This window comes from Scomber japonicus, chromosome 8, assembly GCF_027409825.1.
Source record: "Scomber japonicus isolate fScoJap1 chromosome 8, fScoJap1.pri, whole genome shotgun sequence".
NCBI lineage: Eukaryota > Metazoa > Chordata > Actinopteri > Scombriformes > Scombridae > Scomber > Scomber japonicus.
Window position 1 is genome coordinate 13,216,156 of NC_070585.1, and position 16,762 is coordinate 13,232,917.

The 16,762-nt window shown below is 41.3% G+C and overlaps 1 protein-coding gene across 4 annotated transcripts; it reads left to right on the forward strand.

The window, feature by feature from the left end:
- Positions 1-862: 862 nt before the first annotated feature.
- On the forward strand, positions 863-16,246 carry ogt.1 (O-linked N-acetylglucosamine (GlcNAc) transferase, tandem duplicate 1). Of its 4 annotated transcripts, none has more exons than XM_053323380.1 (22): positions 863-1,166; positions 3,665-3,845; positions 4,948-5,191; positions 5,306-5,374; positions 8,718-8,834; positions 8,928-9,007; positions 9,424-9,619; positions 9,742-9,882; positions 9,993-10,093; positions 10,199-10,352; positions 10,518-10,619; positions 10,732-10,929; positions 11,265-11,423; positions 11,529-11,618; positions 11,764-11,889; positions 11,993-12,163; positions 12,300-12,416; positions 13,037-13,207; positions 14,213-14,365; positions 14,494-14,746; positions 14,845-14,968; positions 15,064-16,246. In XM_053323380.1, exons 1-22 carry the CDS (start codon positions 1,130-1,132, stop codon positions 15,242-15,244), a joined length of 3,165 nt encoding a protein of 1,054 aa, XP_053179355.1. In that variant the 5' UTR covers positions 863-1,129; the 3' UTR covers positions 15,245-16,246. The 4 variants fall into 4 exon arrangements, with proteins under 4 accessions (XP_053179355.1, XP_053179356.1, XP_053179357.1 ...); XM_053323381.1 differs by having other exon boundaries at positions 10,732-10,911; XM_053323382.1 differs by having other exon boundaries at positions 3,695-3,845.
- The last annotated feature ends 516 nt before the right edge of the window (positions 16,247-16,762 follow it).

A 16,762-nucleotide genomic window follows, 5' to 3' on the forward strand; every position in this document is an offset into this window, starting at 1 on the left:
TGTTTTGATCTACCAGAGATCTTCATCAATCATGTAAAAATCCATTGTCATGAATGTGAAAGAAAAAAAAAACAGTTTATGGCTAAATTATGTACAACTTAATATACTAGCTCAAATCTAAAAAACATATAGAACAGAAAGAATAGAGCAATAGACATGGACATCAGAATTGAATGTACTAAATATTGATACTGTTGCTGAATAATCTGCACAAAGTATGTACAACGATAATAGCATACAAAGAAAATACCCCAAAGATTATCAAAAATATGAATGTTAAATACAAAACGATTGTTTGTTTTTTTGTAAAATAATCTTGCATTAATGTTTTGCTTGTGATGCTTCTAGGATAAAGGAATTATCCCCAGAGGAGGATTATAAATGACTGCAAACAAAGCTATCTCTCTTTATTTTATTATGGGCCTATCTGGTCAAAATGCAAAGTCAAATAGGGAGTAAACTGTCATGTCTAGGTAGTTTGATGTGTCTATTTTCAGGATGTAAATGTTTATAAGTGCAGTATTTCCACCATGACTGCATAGTTCAGCAGCGGGAGAATGATCATATGAATGCTGCCTGATATTATCTGCACTCTGTCTCACTGCACCAATGTATTCATCCGCGCAACATTATCATAACTGATATATATTTTTATTGATGGTGTAACTTATGACACATGGCCAGCAAATAATATTTGAAGACAGAAAAATATCAATTTTATCATTTTTAATATTATTGACAACGATTTATCTATATGCTTCGTCGAAATGACGAGGCGTGGATCTAGTTTCTCTCAAAAAACGAGTTCCACCCATATCGCCATTTTATGTTGCATAGCTGCTTTGTTGTGACAAGAAAACCGGTGGGAGCCATTAAATAACACGCTTAATGTCAGTCAAAATTTAGATATTGTAACGAGGCTTATTAATTATTATCCAGATATATAGTAAGTACTCCACGCTTAGAAAGGTACGGGCGATCAAAGATTAGGTTAGCTATTGAGCTCGCAACGTGTTTGCTGGCCGCAGCCGACAAAGACGACTGACTGCTCGTCGTACATTTTCTCTGAAGCTGTTACCAACCAGGAGACACATTGACGACCACCGTGCAGGACACGAAGACCGAGGAGATGGCGAGCTCAGTGGGAAATGTGGCTGACAGCACAGGTGAGTTTTTTCTGTGTAACAAGATGTCGAGTAACGCAGGAAGCTTGTGACCACTATGCCCCCATGTGTCAGAGCGTTAGCTTTGACGGGCTAGCAAGCAACGTTAAAGCAAATTAATATAGTAAAAAAAGACTTAACCATAACTTCAGAAATAGTCCTAAGCGTTATATATGTGGACATGATGGCGTGTGTAATGTAGGCTCAGTTTGTACCCCTTTTGCCATATTATTACAGTCGAACAAGAGGCAGACGCGGGCTAATTGTAACACTAACATTAGCATGATAGTAACGTTAGCAGTCAGTGAAACCGTTGTTTAAAGCTACGAGTGTCAGTGTGGCTAATGTTGTTAAAAGTTATGAACACAAGTAAAACTGGACCATTTAGTCGTATAATGTAGGTGTGACGGGGTCTGTCTAAAAATAAGGGGTTGCGTCGCAGCTAGCTGAGTTAGCTAGCCACCATGCAGCCCGAACGACATTTAATTGGGGGTAAACTGCAGTTGTGTTTCGATGCACATTTTGTGTGACACAAACTATAAAAATAAGGTTTCTGATCTCTTGTTTTCTTTAAAAAAAAAAAAAAAAAAAGCTCCTTTGGGTCTCATGACGTGTATATTCTGCTGTTCATCATGGCCACAACCAGGGCCCTGATAAAACTAATCGTGCAGACATCACTGCTTGGCGCAAATTTCCAAGGTTAATGGCTGGTTTTTATTACTAGTATTATTATTTTTCTATAAATCTGCTGGTTGTGCGCTCGAATTCAACCCACATGTGATCGGTTATATCAGATTTCGGCCAATAACTGAATTCCACCTGATTTTTTTAAATTCTTGTACAGTGGGTGGTCGCGTTATGTAACAAAATCAAGCCTTCCCACATGCAGCCCAGTGACGTAATTGTCATGGATGGATATGAACAGGTTGCTCTGTATCTTCCTGTTTGCTCCGACATCATGGCATCAGTGTGCTGGTGTGTGAAATCATTCTGCCAGTTGAAATGGCTCTAAAACTGTGACTTCGCGTTTTATGCCACACCCTGAACAACCCTGACCTCAGGTGACACTGTAGGTCCAGCTGAAGTGGAATTTTTCATACTGACACAGAGCCTTTTGATAACATCAACTGAAATAGACACATAATTAATAAACAAATAATACAGACGGCAGCATATGAAGCTGAAATAAAATCACTCTCATCCAATACATGAAAATGGAAGTTAATAGCAGTGCCAAATAAAATGTAGCTCCTGGTGGGGTAAAGTTTCTTTGTATAGCATTGGAATTCAGCCTTTCAATGGCCACTGGACTACAAGATAGTCCTATAGTGGCATCCTGGAGGAAGGAGGTCAAACTCAATGACCTAGGTGAGCGGTACATTTAAGAATCAGTTGAGCCTCATTGATAACCCTCAAAGATAATTACAACCACAACAATACAACAAGTTCAGAAATATAGCCAGATACATTCAGTACAAGAGAAAGATAACTAATGATAATAGACACAAAAGTTTTAAGGTTGTATGGTATTAAGCCAGATGTTAGATGTGTACACATGCTGCTGTATCCACCCACCACACATGAGATGACAGCTGGACTGTCAAACTTGTAAAATATGAAATGTATAACCTTCTGAACTTCTGCCATTGTGTCACTCCCCCTCCAGTGTTTGTTTTTTGTGTTTGTCATCTCACGCATGATTTTTTTTCACCACATTTTTTATTCTGTACATTCCTTTTGCTGCTTTGCAACTTGAAACCCCGGTTTACTTTTATGCAACACTTTGTCACTACAGCGGTTTTACTGATGGACAGAAAGAATGAAACTGTGAGCCATGATTGCACACTGCATCTCTGCAGAGTGCAATCAAGAAGGAACACTTTGATCAGTGCAATCAGCCTGATCTTTAGTTAAGACTTGTAGTCTAACTTGGCCCAATTTAAATAATTCTCACTCTGAAAAATTTACAAGTGAAGCATAACATGCGTTTCATTTATGTGACAATGTGCAGTTTCTTGCAGTCATTTTTAAACACTGCTGAAAGTCTTCAACAGTAATGTGAATGAAACCTCACAATACAGGAACATTTTCAACAATTATGAATATTATAAGTACATAACAATGGATCAGGTCTAACTGTTATTAGCTTTATTTAACAGAGTGACAATAGAGTAGTGATTAGATGTATAATCTAATTGTGAATTTAGAATTGAAATAGAAGATCTCTAAAGATAACCATGTTTTTAATAATATGACTTAAGTAGTTGTAGAAATAAAAACTTTCTGGCTTTTGATATCGTTGCTACACGTTGCTACCTTTTACAATTGCCTTGTTTTCTCTTAAGTTAAAATCATGAGCCATTATTTGTCATTGAATGCAGTGGCCTCATCTTTTGATTTCTTTTTTTTTTTTTTTTTTCATTTGTCTGCCTTATTTTCTTCATCACCTCTAACATGTTGTTTCCCCCCCCCCTCCCCCTTGGGCTGTGTTGGTGCTCCAGAACCAACAAAACGTATGCTTTCCTTCCAAGGGTTGGCTGAGCTGGCGCACCGGGAGTATCAGTCGGGAGACTTTGAGGCTGCAGAGCGCCATTGTATGCAGCTGTGGCGGCAAGAGCCTGATAACACAGGCGTGCTGCTGCTCCTGTCTTCCATCCACTTCCAGTGCCGAAGACTCGACAGGTGAGGTGTGGGGGGCTGACTCGGTGGAAGTGCAGAGAATAATGGGTCTTCTGTAACTCTGAGTGCACACAGCTGGTCTGGGGAGCACATGCAACAACTGAACTTTCTTGTGGGAAATCCTGTTGCTCAGTCAAGTCTTGCTCTGTCCCCTCATGATTCTAACACAGTTTCGGTGGCAGCCATAATCTTGCTTTCCAGGTGCCACGGTGAAGGTTTTGGGTTGTTTTAAGTGTTTGATTTTTCTTAACCCTTCTTATTGTGTGTGTTCCCAATGCCAGCAGTATACTTCAAATTAATTTTTTATGAAATGTGTTTTAATGTGCGGTCATGCTGAACTGCAAATGTACATACGACTACTGCAGGTGTGTACATTAATAGCGAGACAAGCTTGTGGGACCTAGGAGGAGAACATGTAAGAAATCCAGATGGAAAATGCGTAGATAAAAGCCAGCAATTATTACTGAGTCGTGAATAATGAATTGTGATGTCAGAACCAGCACAGTAGATTGGAGTATACTGCTAGCATGATGATTTTAGTTTGCATAATAAACACTCAGTGGATGGATTCAGTGAATGGGAGCTGGTGAAATGTCATAAATGTTATGAATTCATGTGGTGTTTGAACCTTTTGTCTTTTAAAAACCTTTTTAAAGCACCAGTGTGTAAGATTCAGGGATCTATTGGTAGAAATGGAATCTGATATTAACAAGTATGTTTTAATAAGTGTATAATCACCTATATATTTGTTAGCTTTGAACGAGCACTTTATATCTACAGGGAGTAGATATAACATTTCCACGGAGTCTGCCATGTTTCACCGCTATGTTTATACCGGAGCTGATAACGGATAGACCAAACATTGACTCTAGAGGTAGCCTTCTGCACTTTTTGAGTTTTGCAGCCACCTCAGGTTCTCCTACATGCCTGGGACGGGTGTGTTCAGTTAGTTAGTCTGCAACCTCACTGTCAGATGCCACTAAATCGTACACACTGGTCCTTACAAACCTTGCACCTTGTTGCAGCTGCTATACAAGGCTTTAATCCAACACTGCCAGTCACTCCTCAGGATTGTGACCAATCTATACCAATTCTGACCCTACAGGTCTGCTCACTTCAGTACCTTGGCCATCAAACAGAACCCAATGTTGGCTGAGGCTTACTCAAACCTGGGGAACGTGTACAAGGAGCGAGGGCAACTGCAGGAGGCCATAGAGCATTATCGGCATGCTCTGAGACTGAAACCAGATTTTATTGATGGATACATCAACTTGGCGGCAGCTCTGGTGGCTGCAGGAGACATGGAAGGAGCAGTGCAAGCTTACGTGTCTGCATTACAGTACAATCCTGTAAGTCACATGACTTGTTAAAATCAGCAAACTCTGTCTGCCCACATTTGGAACACATTGGTCTGCAGTTAATTATTGCAGGATAATGAAAAAGTTCTTGCTCTCTCTCTGTAGGATCTTTATTGTGTGCGTAGTGACTTGGGAAACTTGCTTAAAGCACTCGGGCGTTTGGAAGAGGCTAAGGTACGTCACAGAGGGTTGGCATTTGCATAGATGTGTGTTTTTTTTCGTTTTTGTTTTGTTTTTTAATTTCTTTTCCATAATTTTGTTTTTAGTATCCCCCAAAAAAGACCATAGTTGTTCCTTTTTCCCCTTTTGACATTTTTAAGCCACATGGAGCCCTTTCCCTTCAACCCCTTAAGCCGAGTGAAGGACAGAAAACTGTTTTTTTTGTCTCATATCTCAGAGTTGCAGTGAGCTCCACACCCCTAATTTATCAAAAACCTTTGGAAATATTGGACTGGAATGACTCAAGAACAGTTTGAGGAAACCAACTTTCCTGTATTTTATCTTCTTTTTTTAAAATTAATAGTAAAAAACAAACATTCTGTTGATTACTTTTTAGACAGTTTCATATATATATATTTGTTTTATCCCCACCCTATATGACCAAATGTCCTTTGCTTTACCCCGACCTTTTACCAGAGGTCAGCCCCCACCCCACCTCTTTCAGGAAGAAAGGCTGAAGCTTTTTAATTGAAATCTATATTGTCATCTGTGAATCTCGACACATGCATTTTCGTCTAGTCGATTTTGGTGGGAAAATGCTGGCTCGGTCTTTGAAGAATATATGAACTGATGCGAATCTAGTTTATCTTTGCAGCGCAAAAGATAAGATGGTTTCTAACCTAACCACTACACTCCAGTACGTTAAAGTGTCTAATGATGAGCTTTTGGTCTTTTCTGTCAGTACAACTGCTGCTAGATGCCTTTCCCTGAAGTATTAACCTTCACTTTGTCGCTGTAAACCTGTGTAAATTAAGGGGGACTACTTGGTGTGGGTAAAATCTGGAGATGTGGAATTGTCCCACTGGTTACAGGCCATCTTATTTTGTGCTAGAGGGGGGTTAAGGAGTGGGGAGGAGCATCAGGGAGTGACAACTCCCCTGCTCTGTCGCTCCACCCCCCCGCGCGCTTGCTTAGGACTGATGGAGTGTGCGCGCCCTGAGCTGTCTTCCTGACCTTTCTGCTATTCCCAATCAGTGTCCAGGCACACCCAGACTGTGCTTTTCATGCACACAGTCTTTTGTTTTTCTGTTGCTTTGGTGGGCAATGCAAATTTGATTTAGCTGTTTATCTTATCTGATACTTAATGTTAAACACCGTGGGTTTAAGAAGGCTAAGTCTCAAGTGACGTGAAATGGTCCGAGTGACATCAGGCAGACAGCTCACAATGTACTCCACCGCCTGCGTCAGATGCTGGTTTAGAAAGACAGAAACACGCGCAGCAAAAGCGATGACCTCTTTATTTCAGAGCCGTGGAGGCCTCTAGATACAAATAATTAAACCACAGACTTTTCTCCCCACCCCATTGGCCAGGACTCAAGAAAGCAGGCCAGGATAAAGAAAATCAAAGCATTAAAACATTTCATGGAAATGATAAAATAATAAAAGAAAACAATGATTAATACTTCTTCCCTCTTCCTTCAAATATGTACTATTATTCCCAAAGAAATGGGATCAGTTCATTTGGGCAAGATCAAGCCAGTAACTGCCCTCCTGTAGTTTATGTAGAAAACTGAATTGATGGACTCTATTTTACAGCTAAACTGAACATGTCAAAGCCTTTCTTCCCTCCCAGCTTCCCTCAAAGCATTCTTTTTGTTTTCTTTGAGATGAAACATTCATTGCATGAATGAAAACTAAGAGTAGTCTGTTTTTATGTTTGTTGTGTTTTTGGAAGAACCTGTTTTATTTCGATATTTAAAGAAGAATGTATTGTTTGAAAACTTACTAACGATCTTGTTTTCTGATTTTGTCTCTTTTGGTTTTTCCACCACTGATATTGTTATTTAGAAGGTTTCAGGTGGGTGACACTATTCCTGCGTAGGTGCCTGGCGGAAAGGAACACTAGGGCAGCCTCAGTCCTCTCCTCTTCTTCCAGCCAGCTGCGGCCATCACTCTGACAAAGTCCAAAAATATGGTAACGGGTTTGTAACTGCCAACAAAAGAAAAACCACCTCACTTCATGCTTGAGCAATAATTTCTTTGAAGAACAAAAGAAAAAGAAACAAGTAACTAAAGAAATTACAGTAAGCATTCCTTAAAATATGCTATACTAATTACCCAGCTCTTTATTAAGTAAAAAGAAACTTGGATTTGGAAGCAATTATGGTGAAAAACAAGTAAGAACCCTCTAACTCTCACATGTTGATTATTTTTCCTGTTTTGTTTTGTTTTTTCTTCTTTATTTGGAGATTCAGCGTTCTGATGATGCAGATAGTGCGCTGTGAGTCTGCAGTAACGCAGGGGCTGCGCAGCGATACCCTCGAAGCAACCAAAAAGGAACGCGCAAGCATGCGAGCCCCCTCCCCCCCACTCCCTTTGGCCTGTTGGTTGCGGACCTCTCCCCAATCTGAACCAGCCTCGCTCCCAAAGGCACCCAAATCTCAGACATAATTGGCTCATTTTTCCTGAACAATAATTATTCTGTGTTACTCTTTGACACATGCTTTCCTTTTGGCTGTTAACTTCCACATACCTTATATCTTAACACCACAGTGTAGCCACTTGTTGCAGTGGTTCCCCCCCCAAAGCCCACCTTTTGTCCTGAGAAACAGCGGGTGCTGAGTGTGTGCCAGTCTGGTGTTGCAGGTGTTCTGCCAGGGGATATTGGTCTGCAGCTGTTTCACTTGGCCATACAGCGAGCGCAGCAGCAAAATACTGACCTGTGCCAGCAGCAAGGTTGCGCAGCGTTCTATGGTGCACTGTGGTGGTGATGGTGGCGATAGACACACACCCGCGCGCCCGCATGGAATTGTTGCGCATGCATTACAGGGATCATCACCTGCACAAAATGTCCAGCATCCCAGGTTGTGAAATATCATACCTACATAAAATTTAGGGGATTCGTGCATATAAATGTACATTCTAAATCAGATCATTACATTTAGTACTTTGGATTATAACTGATCACTGTTGATATTATAGGGAGGGTATACTGTATTGGGTAAGGGTACCACTCTTCTTGTTGAAAATGTGGTCATAACTGCAAGATGATGGCCTATGTGTGGGTGTTGGTTGGATCTGCGCAGCGTAGGAAAAAGCAATGCAGCTTAGCGCGGCAGACTTATGCGCAGGCGAGCCCATGCTGTAGACTCACTTTTTGCCATCATGGAGAATTGTCACTAATTTTGCTTTCTCTGCCCTTTTTGTTTTTCTTACTCTTATTCTCAATCTTCTATTTGTTTTTTTTTTGTTTTGTTTTTTTTACTTTACAATCCCTTGTCCTCCCCTCTACATACTATACCTCTTCCTTTCTACCTATTCTCCTTTCCTGTGGTTTTTCATTGTAAACCAACTGAAGGCTTGTTACCTGAAAGCCATTGAGACTCAGCCCAACTTTGCAGTGGCTTGGAGCAACCTGGGCTGTGTGTTCAATGCACAGGGAGAGATATGGCTGGCCATACACCATTTTGAAAAGGTAGTTGCATAATTATGTTAAAATTCGGTAATTCTATATCTTTGTGTCTCCTGTTGTTTTTGAGTTTGTTTTAACCTTTGTTTCAATTTTTAGGCTGTGACTCTGGACCCAAATTTCCTTGATGCGTACATCAATTTGGGAAATGTTTTGAAGGAGGCACGCATCTTTGACAGGTAAGTCAAAATCATGGCAATGTTAACAGTATGATTCTATCTTTGTACATTTATGTGTAATCTTTGTCTTGCAAAACAGCACTCTGCCACACCCTTACATGGAAAATTAAATGAGCCAAGAACATTGTGACTTGGATTACCTCATTGTCTGTGTTAATCTTGTTGCAGTGTTTTTGTATACCATTGTTTACGCAGGGCAGAACCATTGTGCCCCCAGTGCTGTTATAATAGTCAGGGCTGTAACTCAGCTGCTGAAGCACTGGATTTACTTCAACATTTAAGCTATATTCTGTCATTTGCTCTACCAGTTATGAAGTTGTTTACAATTGTTGTGTTCACTGTATTAATACTCCAAATATGAGAATGTATTAAAGATGCAGTGCAATTTGAGTCTGACTTGTATCTTATGTTTCCAGAGCTGTGGCTGGATACCTGAGAGCCCTGAGTCTTAGTCCCAACCATGCAGTTGTTCATGGAAACTTGGCCTGTGTCTACTATGAGCAGGGCCTCATTGACCTGGCTATTGACACCTATCGCCGTGCTATTGAATTGCAGCCTCACTTCCCGGATGCCTACTGCAATTTGGCAAATGCCCTGAAGGAGAAAGGCAATGTAAGGCAGTACTTTGTGTGATCCCTGTCTATGCTGTCTTGCATATCTAAATCTTGAGGTCATTTGTTGAGCCTGTTAACGTTTACTGACTTTAAGTTTTAATGTGCCAATGTATTTCCCAGGTGTCTGAAGCAGAAGAGTGCTACAACACAGCCTTGCGTTTGTGTCCAACCCATGCAGACTCCCTCAACAACTTGGCCAATATCAAGCGTGAGCAGGGCAACATTGAGGAGGCCGTTCAGCTCTATAGAAAAGCCCTAGAGGTTAGCACATAGTTAACTGTTTTGTATCTATATTTTCCTTTCATTTAACACATTTTAGAGCATCATGGTGGCTGTAAATTCTTACATGTTTGACTTTTGTTTTTCATCAGGTGTTCCCAGAATTTGCAGCAGCTCACTCTAACCTGGCCAGTGTCCTGCAGCAACAGGGCAAACTCCAGGAGGCCCTCATGCACTACAAGGAAGCCATCAGGTTTGTACATTCATGACACAGATATCTACAAACTTGATTTGTATTAATGTGGCATGGTACCTTGTTGTGCAGGCATTTACACAATTCTTCCTGTTTTGATGTTAGAATCAGTCCCACATTTGCCGATGCCTACTCAAACATGGGTAATACACTGAAGGAAATGCAAGATGTACAGGGAGCGCTCCAATGCTACACTCGTGCCATCCAGATCAACCCTGCCTTTGCTGACGCTCACAGCAATTTGGCCTCTATCCACAAGGTAAGGAGAATTCTCCCATTTAACACTTTTCTCTTTATTTTTGTACCATGCTCAGAAATTTGTCATGTCCAATATGTCTCATGTTTTGTGTGTTGTAATAAGACCAAAAAAATGTTAAATCCACTGATATTAATATCTAATTCTACCATTTGTTTTTACCATTAGGATTCTGGAAACATCCCAGAGGCTATTGCATCTTACCGCACAGCCTTGAAACTCAAGCCAGACTTCCCTGATGCGTACTGTAACTTGGCACATTGCTTGCAGGTTCTTACTTTTAATATATTTGTCAAATATTTACTTGCGTGCAGTATTTATTTTGTGCCTGTTGAAGTAGAAGCACATTTTCTTACTTTTGTTATTTCCACCATTCTTTCAGATTGTGTGTGACTGGACAGACTATGATGAGCGGATGAAGAAGCTTGTGAGCATTGTGGCGGACCAGTTGGATAAGAACCGCTTGCCTTCAGTGCACCCACACCACAGTATGCTGTATCCACTCTCTCACGGCTTCCGCAAGGCCATTGCTGAACGCCACGGAAACCTTTGCCTGGACAAGGTACACGCACTGATGAAAGCAAGTAACCTTTGATTCATTTTTGGGGGGAAGGGGGATGGAAGGTGGCTGGTGATGCAGTGGCTGTCTGCAGGGATATGGGGTAGGTAAGGGATGGGTGAGATATTAGCTTTATTTTACTGGGTGACAAAAGAGGTGACTGCTGGTGGTGAATGGATGGCTTGCAGGGCTGAGGTTATGGTATAAGGTTGGACTTGATTTGATCAGACTTAGTGTCAGTTTTTTTATTATTCAGAATCAGAATGAATCCACCTTGCTAGTCAGCGTAACTTGTATCATCTGGGATTAGCTGTCCTACCTGTAGTTTTAATCTTATACAATTGCTTATTCCACAGATCAATGCACTGCACAAACCTGCTTTTGAGCATCCTAAAGATCTAAAGGCCAGTGGTGGACGTTTGCGTGTTGGTTATGTCAGCTCGGACTTCGGCAACCACCCTACTTCCCACCTAATGCAGTCCATTCCTGGAATGCACAATCCTGAGAAATTTGAGGTTGGTGACTCTTATTGTAATTGTTATATTTAGTAACATAAACTTTACTGGAAAGGATCTTTTGTATGAATGCAAGTTAAATGTTTGTTTGATTTCTTCTTCAAGGTGTTCTGCTATGCACTCAGCCCTGATGATAGCACCAACTTCAGAGTGAAAGTAGTAGCAGAGGCTCATCATTTCACAGACCTCTCACAGGTAACAAACTGTTTTATCAATGTTGAACATTTACTAAGTTTCTAATAATCTTAAAGAAATACATTTGTAATGGACAGGTAATATCTATAGTATTGTAGTGACGCCACCCATTTGTGGTGAAACTAATACATTTCTCATCTTCCAGATTCCTTGCAATGGCAAGGCAGCTGATCGTATTCACCAGGATGGAATCCACATTCTGGTCAACATGAATGGATACACTAAGGGAGCCCGAAATGAGCTTTTTGCCCTCCGCCCAGCCCCTGTTCAGGTAAGCTCTCCATATTTCTAATTGATGCAAAGCTGCATCCTGCAGGTAAATAGTTCACATCAATGAATGCTCTTTCAATTGTTTGTCTCTATTCATTCAACAGGCTATGTGGCTAGGATACCCAGGAACGAGTGGTGCTCCCTTCATGGACTACATCATCAGTGACAAGGAGACGTCACCTTCGGAAGTAGCTGAGCAGTATTCTGAGAAACTTGCCTACATGCCCAACACTTTCTTCATTGGAGACCATGCCAACATGTTCCCTCACCTCAAGGTTTGTCCAGCTTCATATTTCTGTCATTTTGTTTCTGTGAGTCTTTTGCAGTGACCTGTTACAAAGAAGTATGCGTTTCAAAAAGAGTGTCAATGTAATATGGAATTAAGTTTAATGTCTCTCTTTTGACCCACAGAAAAAAGCTGTGATTGATTTCAAGTCTAATGGACACATCTTTGACAACCGCATTGTTCTCAATGGTATTGATCTGAAGGCCTTCTTGGACAGTCTGCCAGATGTCAAAGTGATAAAGGTGAATAATAAAACTTTTGTGAGCCTTAATGAACCATGCTGCTTTTTTATTCATACTATTGAGAAAGCAATGGAGTACCAGAGTGGACAATATATCTACATGGTGTTATCTGCCAATTAATATCATGATTAGGGATGGGCATTTGAATAAATTTTCTTGATCGATCATCTGGAAAATGAACGATCAATTATCGATTAATCATTATTTTTTATCTTAAAAATGCCATGATACAGGACACTTGTAAAAGCAGCTGAGCCTGAAGCTGGTAAGATGTCTCATTGCTGCCACATAGTGAAATTCATTGCATTGCTTCAAGACGCAACACAACTTCTATTTGAAACCAGCGTTTGATCGATAAGAATTTCATGTGATCGACAACATTTTTAAGGATCAATTATCGATCATTGATTAATCATGCCCATCCCTAGTCATGATACCAGAACATAGCAATGAACCACTTTGTCATTTCTGTCTTGGATTATATCATTGAGAAAGTCTTGACCTATCACTCACCAAAATCTTCTCCGGTAAAATCCATATAGGCAAAAATGATGTATTATTGAATATTTGTGTTTTAACCATATCCAAGCATTTAAGTTGAAACTGTTCTCTCTGGCCAGATGAAATGTGACAACAACCAGGATGCTGCTGGAGACACAAATGGAGCTCTGTCCATGCCAGTCATCCCCATGAACACAGCAGCTGAAGCAATCATCAACATGATCAACCAAGGCCAAATCCAGGTCACAATTAATGGCTTCACTGTCAGCAATGGCCTGGCCACCACACAGGTACGCATAACTGGGTCACACTTGTCTGTGTAAACACAAACGTTAGTAGATACAGCACGGGTACATGTACAGATGCAGGAGTGGCAGTTTGATTTTGCCCGATGCTTTTCTAGATCTGTTCAGTAGATGAGGTTGTTGTCTCTGAGACTGTGACCGTCAGTGGCGCGGAACAGCTGCGCCACGGTTTTGCTCCGTCCTCTGCCTGGTGTCAAGCCCCACTGGGAGCGTTACGGCAGAGGAACGGATCATGCCCTGGGAGAGAAATCTGCCTCTTTAAATTAAGTTGCACTGTCAATACAGTAATTGTGGCAGCCCAATCAAATCTGAACGAGTGCATTTAAGCAACCGTAATTAATGCAGTAGCAGCACAACTAAACGGCCCGATTTTGTTAACTTGCTTAAATTTAGTTGATTTGGTCATTTTCTTTGTGTCAGTAGGCTGGTAGATAAATTCATGTCTGTGTTTGTTGCTGAAATGCAATCGGGAGGCTGAACAGGTTGTTTTATTTTGTCAGTTGACCGGAAGTTTTATGCTCATTCCGTGTCTGACTTTCTGTCTGGTGCGATCTGCTCTGTTGAGCTTGACGCGATTTTAGAAACGGCTCTGTCAAAAATGGTACTGCTATGTATTGATAGTGCTGCGGTGTGGAGAACCGCTGCTGAGACGTGCCTTGGCGCTCCCGGTGGGGTCACTCTCATTGATTAAAGTGGCAACGATCAGCTCTGGTGACAGTGGTGCAGCCATTCAGGACTACTAACGACCTGGTGGAAATTGGGCTTTACATGTATGGTGTGTTTAATGAAATTAAGGCCAAAGCACAGAACTGTTGGCACAGTTGAAGTGTAAGCACTATTGATTGGCTGTAAAAGAGTGGTAATATCTCAGCTTTACGAGCAGCATATTGTCACATGTCAATTGAGGCGTGTGACACAAAATAAAAATGCTTTGGATGAAAGTGTGGCCACTTTACCTCTTAGTCACACTCCTTTTGTCCCTCATTTTAGATCAATAACAAAGCTGCCACTGGGGAGGAGGTGCCACGCACAATTGTTGTGACAACCCGCTCCCAGTATGGTCTTCCCGAGGACTCCATTGTCTACTGCAATTTCAATCAGCTCTACAAGATCGATCCCCCTACCCTTCAGATGTGGGCCAACGTAAGTTTGACAGACTCGGGTCATATCTGCTTTGAGTGTTCCCTCAACTTTGTGTTTACAAATTAATACCTAATTTCTTTAGTTACCTAGTTACCTCTTAAATCAGTTTGAACTCCCTCTTCCTGCAGATCCTGAAACGTGTGCCCAACAGTGTGTTATGGCTTCTTCGATTCCCTGCTGTGGGCGAGCCAAACATCCAGCAGTATGCTCTGAACATGGGCCTCCCTGGCTCTCGCATCATCTTCTCTCCTGTTGCCCCCAAGGAGGAGCATGTGAGAAGGGGCCAGCTGGCTGATGTGTGCCTCGACACCCCCCTGTGCAATGGTCATACCACAGGCATGGATGTTCTCTGGGCTGGAACACCTATGGTCACAATGCCAGGTGAGGCATCAGGGTTTTAAGGGACAGACTGTTATCTTATGTTATTACACTCGTCAAACAAGTTAAGGCTGCTTCTTAATCCTGTGAACTCTTTGAAGGTGAGACGCTTGCCTCCCGTGTGGCTGCCTCACAACTCAACTGTCTGGGCTGTCCTGAGCTAATAGCCCACAGTCGTCAGGACTACGAGGACATAGCAGTCAAACTAGGCTCCGACATGGAATAGTAAGTGGAAATTGTGTCTGAATTCTTTGAAGAGCATTGTCTGTTGCGTTTGCTGAACTGTCAGTTCTGACCATTCAATATTCTATCTCCTGCAGCTTGAAGATGGTTAGAGCACGTGTGTGGAAGCAGCGAATCTGCAGCCCTCTTTTCAACACCAAGCAGTACACAATAGATCTGGAGAGGCTCTATCTGCAGATGTGGGAGCACCATAGCAATGGCAATAAGCCAGAACACCTGGTCAAATTCCAGACAGTAGAAACCAGTGAGAATGCCTGAACTGGAAGCACGCTGACTTTCTTCTCCCCTTTATCCCACCCATGTGCAGTCCATCCCACCATCTTTTTTTTATTTTTAAAAACAAACATTTTCAGCACCCTGGCTTTGAATGGTCCACTCCAGCCCTCCATCCTGAATGACTGTCTCCACCCCTCTCATTCATCCCCTTTCTTTCTTATTTGCAAAGGAGCCTACAGATGTACACATTTGCCCATCACATCCGTCTTTGCATCACACATCTGTGTTTCCTGAGCCAGATAGAGCCTGAGGCCTTATGGCACTTTGTCTGAGACTCTTGTCCTAAACCACAATATATTTGGTAAGCATGAGAAGATTGTGAATGCCCCGCTACTCCCGTCAGTACTTGGATCAGTGGATTTTTTTTTGTTTTTTTCCTGTCTGTGTACATGCAGGACTAATGCAACTTGTGGGGAGAATGCCCAGCCATCATTACTTGTTGATCTATTTATAAATGGATTAAGGGTGTTGTGTGTTTTAAAAGGACAATGTTGCAACATGAAAATTGTACCTCTGATCTAAGTTTCATCAGCTTTAACATGCAGTTGTAAAACATAGATTTACAAATGACTGCTCTTTAGTTTGTTTTAAGCTGTTATTAAATGACTGCAGTGAGTAGATGTGCAAGTTTTGAGGAATACAGTCAAGAAGACTTCTTCCCCTCACCAAATGCCAACTTTGATTCATTTTGCTGTCAATTATGGAATATGTTCACTAGCTGTTGTCCCGTTCGATGTCTCACTATGCTTGTAAAGATGACTGGACAAAGGAGCTTCAAGTCATTGGAATGGGCCTCAATTTCAGTTTAGGTATAAGCTGTTATCGAATTGATCTTGTTTTTTTTAATCACACAAACAAGGAACGGCCTAGGTAAGTATTTTCTAAGCAGTTTTTGTTTTTGTATTGTCCATTAACTGTATGCTGTCAATGGCTCTGAATAAAATAAAACTAAAAAAACTAAAATAAAGAGATTGTTGAAACATGGTACTGTCTCTTGCACTGACTTGCCCCAGGTGTGGGTAGAATAAAAGATAAACCAAAGGCCTTGTTTTAAAAGCTGTCATTGGATTATTGTTCTTCACAAAGGTCGATCTGTGTTTAACATGTTGACCAGACAGTTTCTGGTGTGCTTTTTTAAATTTATTTTTCTTAAAGATGCCCCCACTCCCTCCATGTCCTCTAAGGGGCTCTATACAAAGTAACAGTATCGGAATAATAAATGTGGAGGAGGGATGGCAATATATACCCCCTCTAAAATGCAGTATAGTATCATTTAATGGAGATATTCATTCTCTTAATGAGTGTGATTACGTGAGTGTGAGTGTGCTATCTGTCCATTTAAAGCATGCGGTGATGTCATCGGCTCAGTGGAAACGCGCTGTGATTGGTCTATTGTACTCGTGACAACTTCCGTTCAGTAGATTTGAATTTGGCGTGTGCTCCGTTTGTCTATTTGGCTTTAAACAACAGAGGTGCGTGTGGCTGCCACATATCACATAT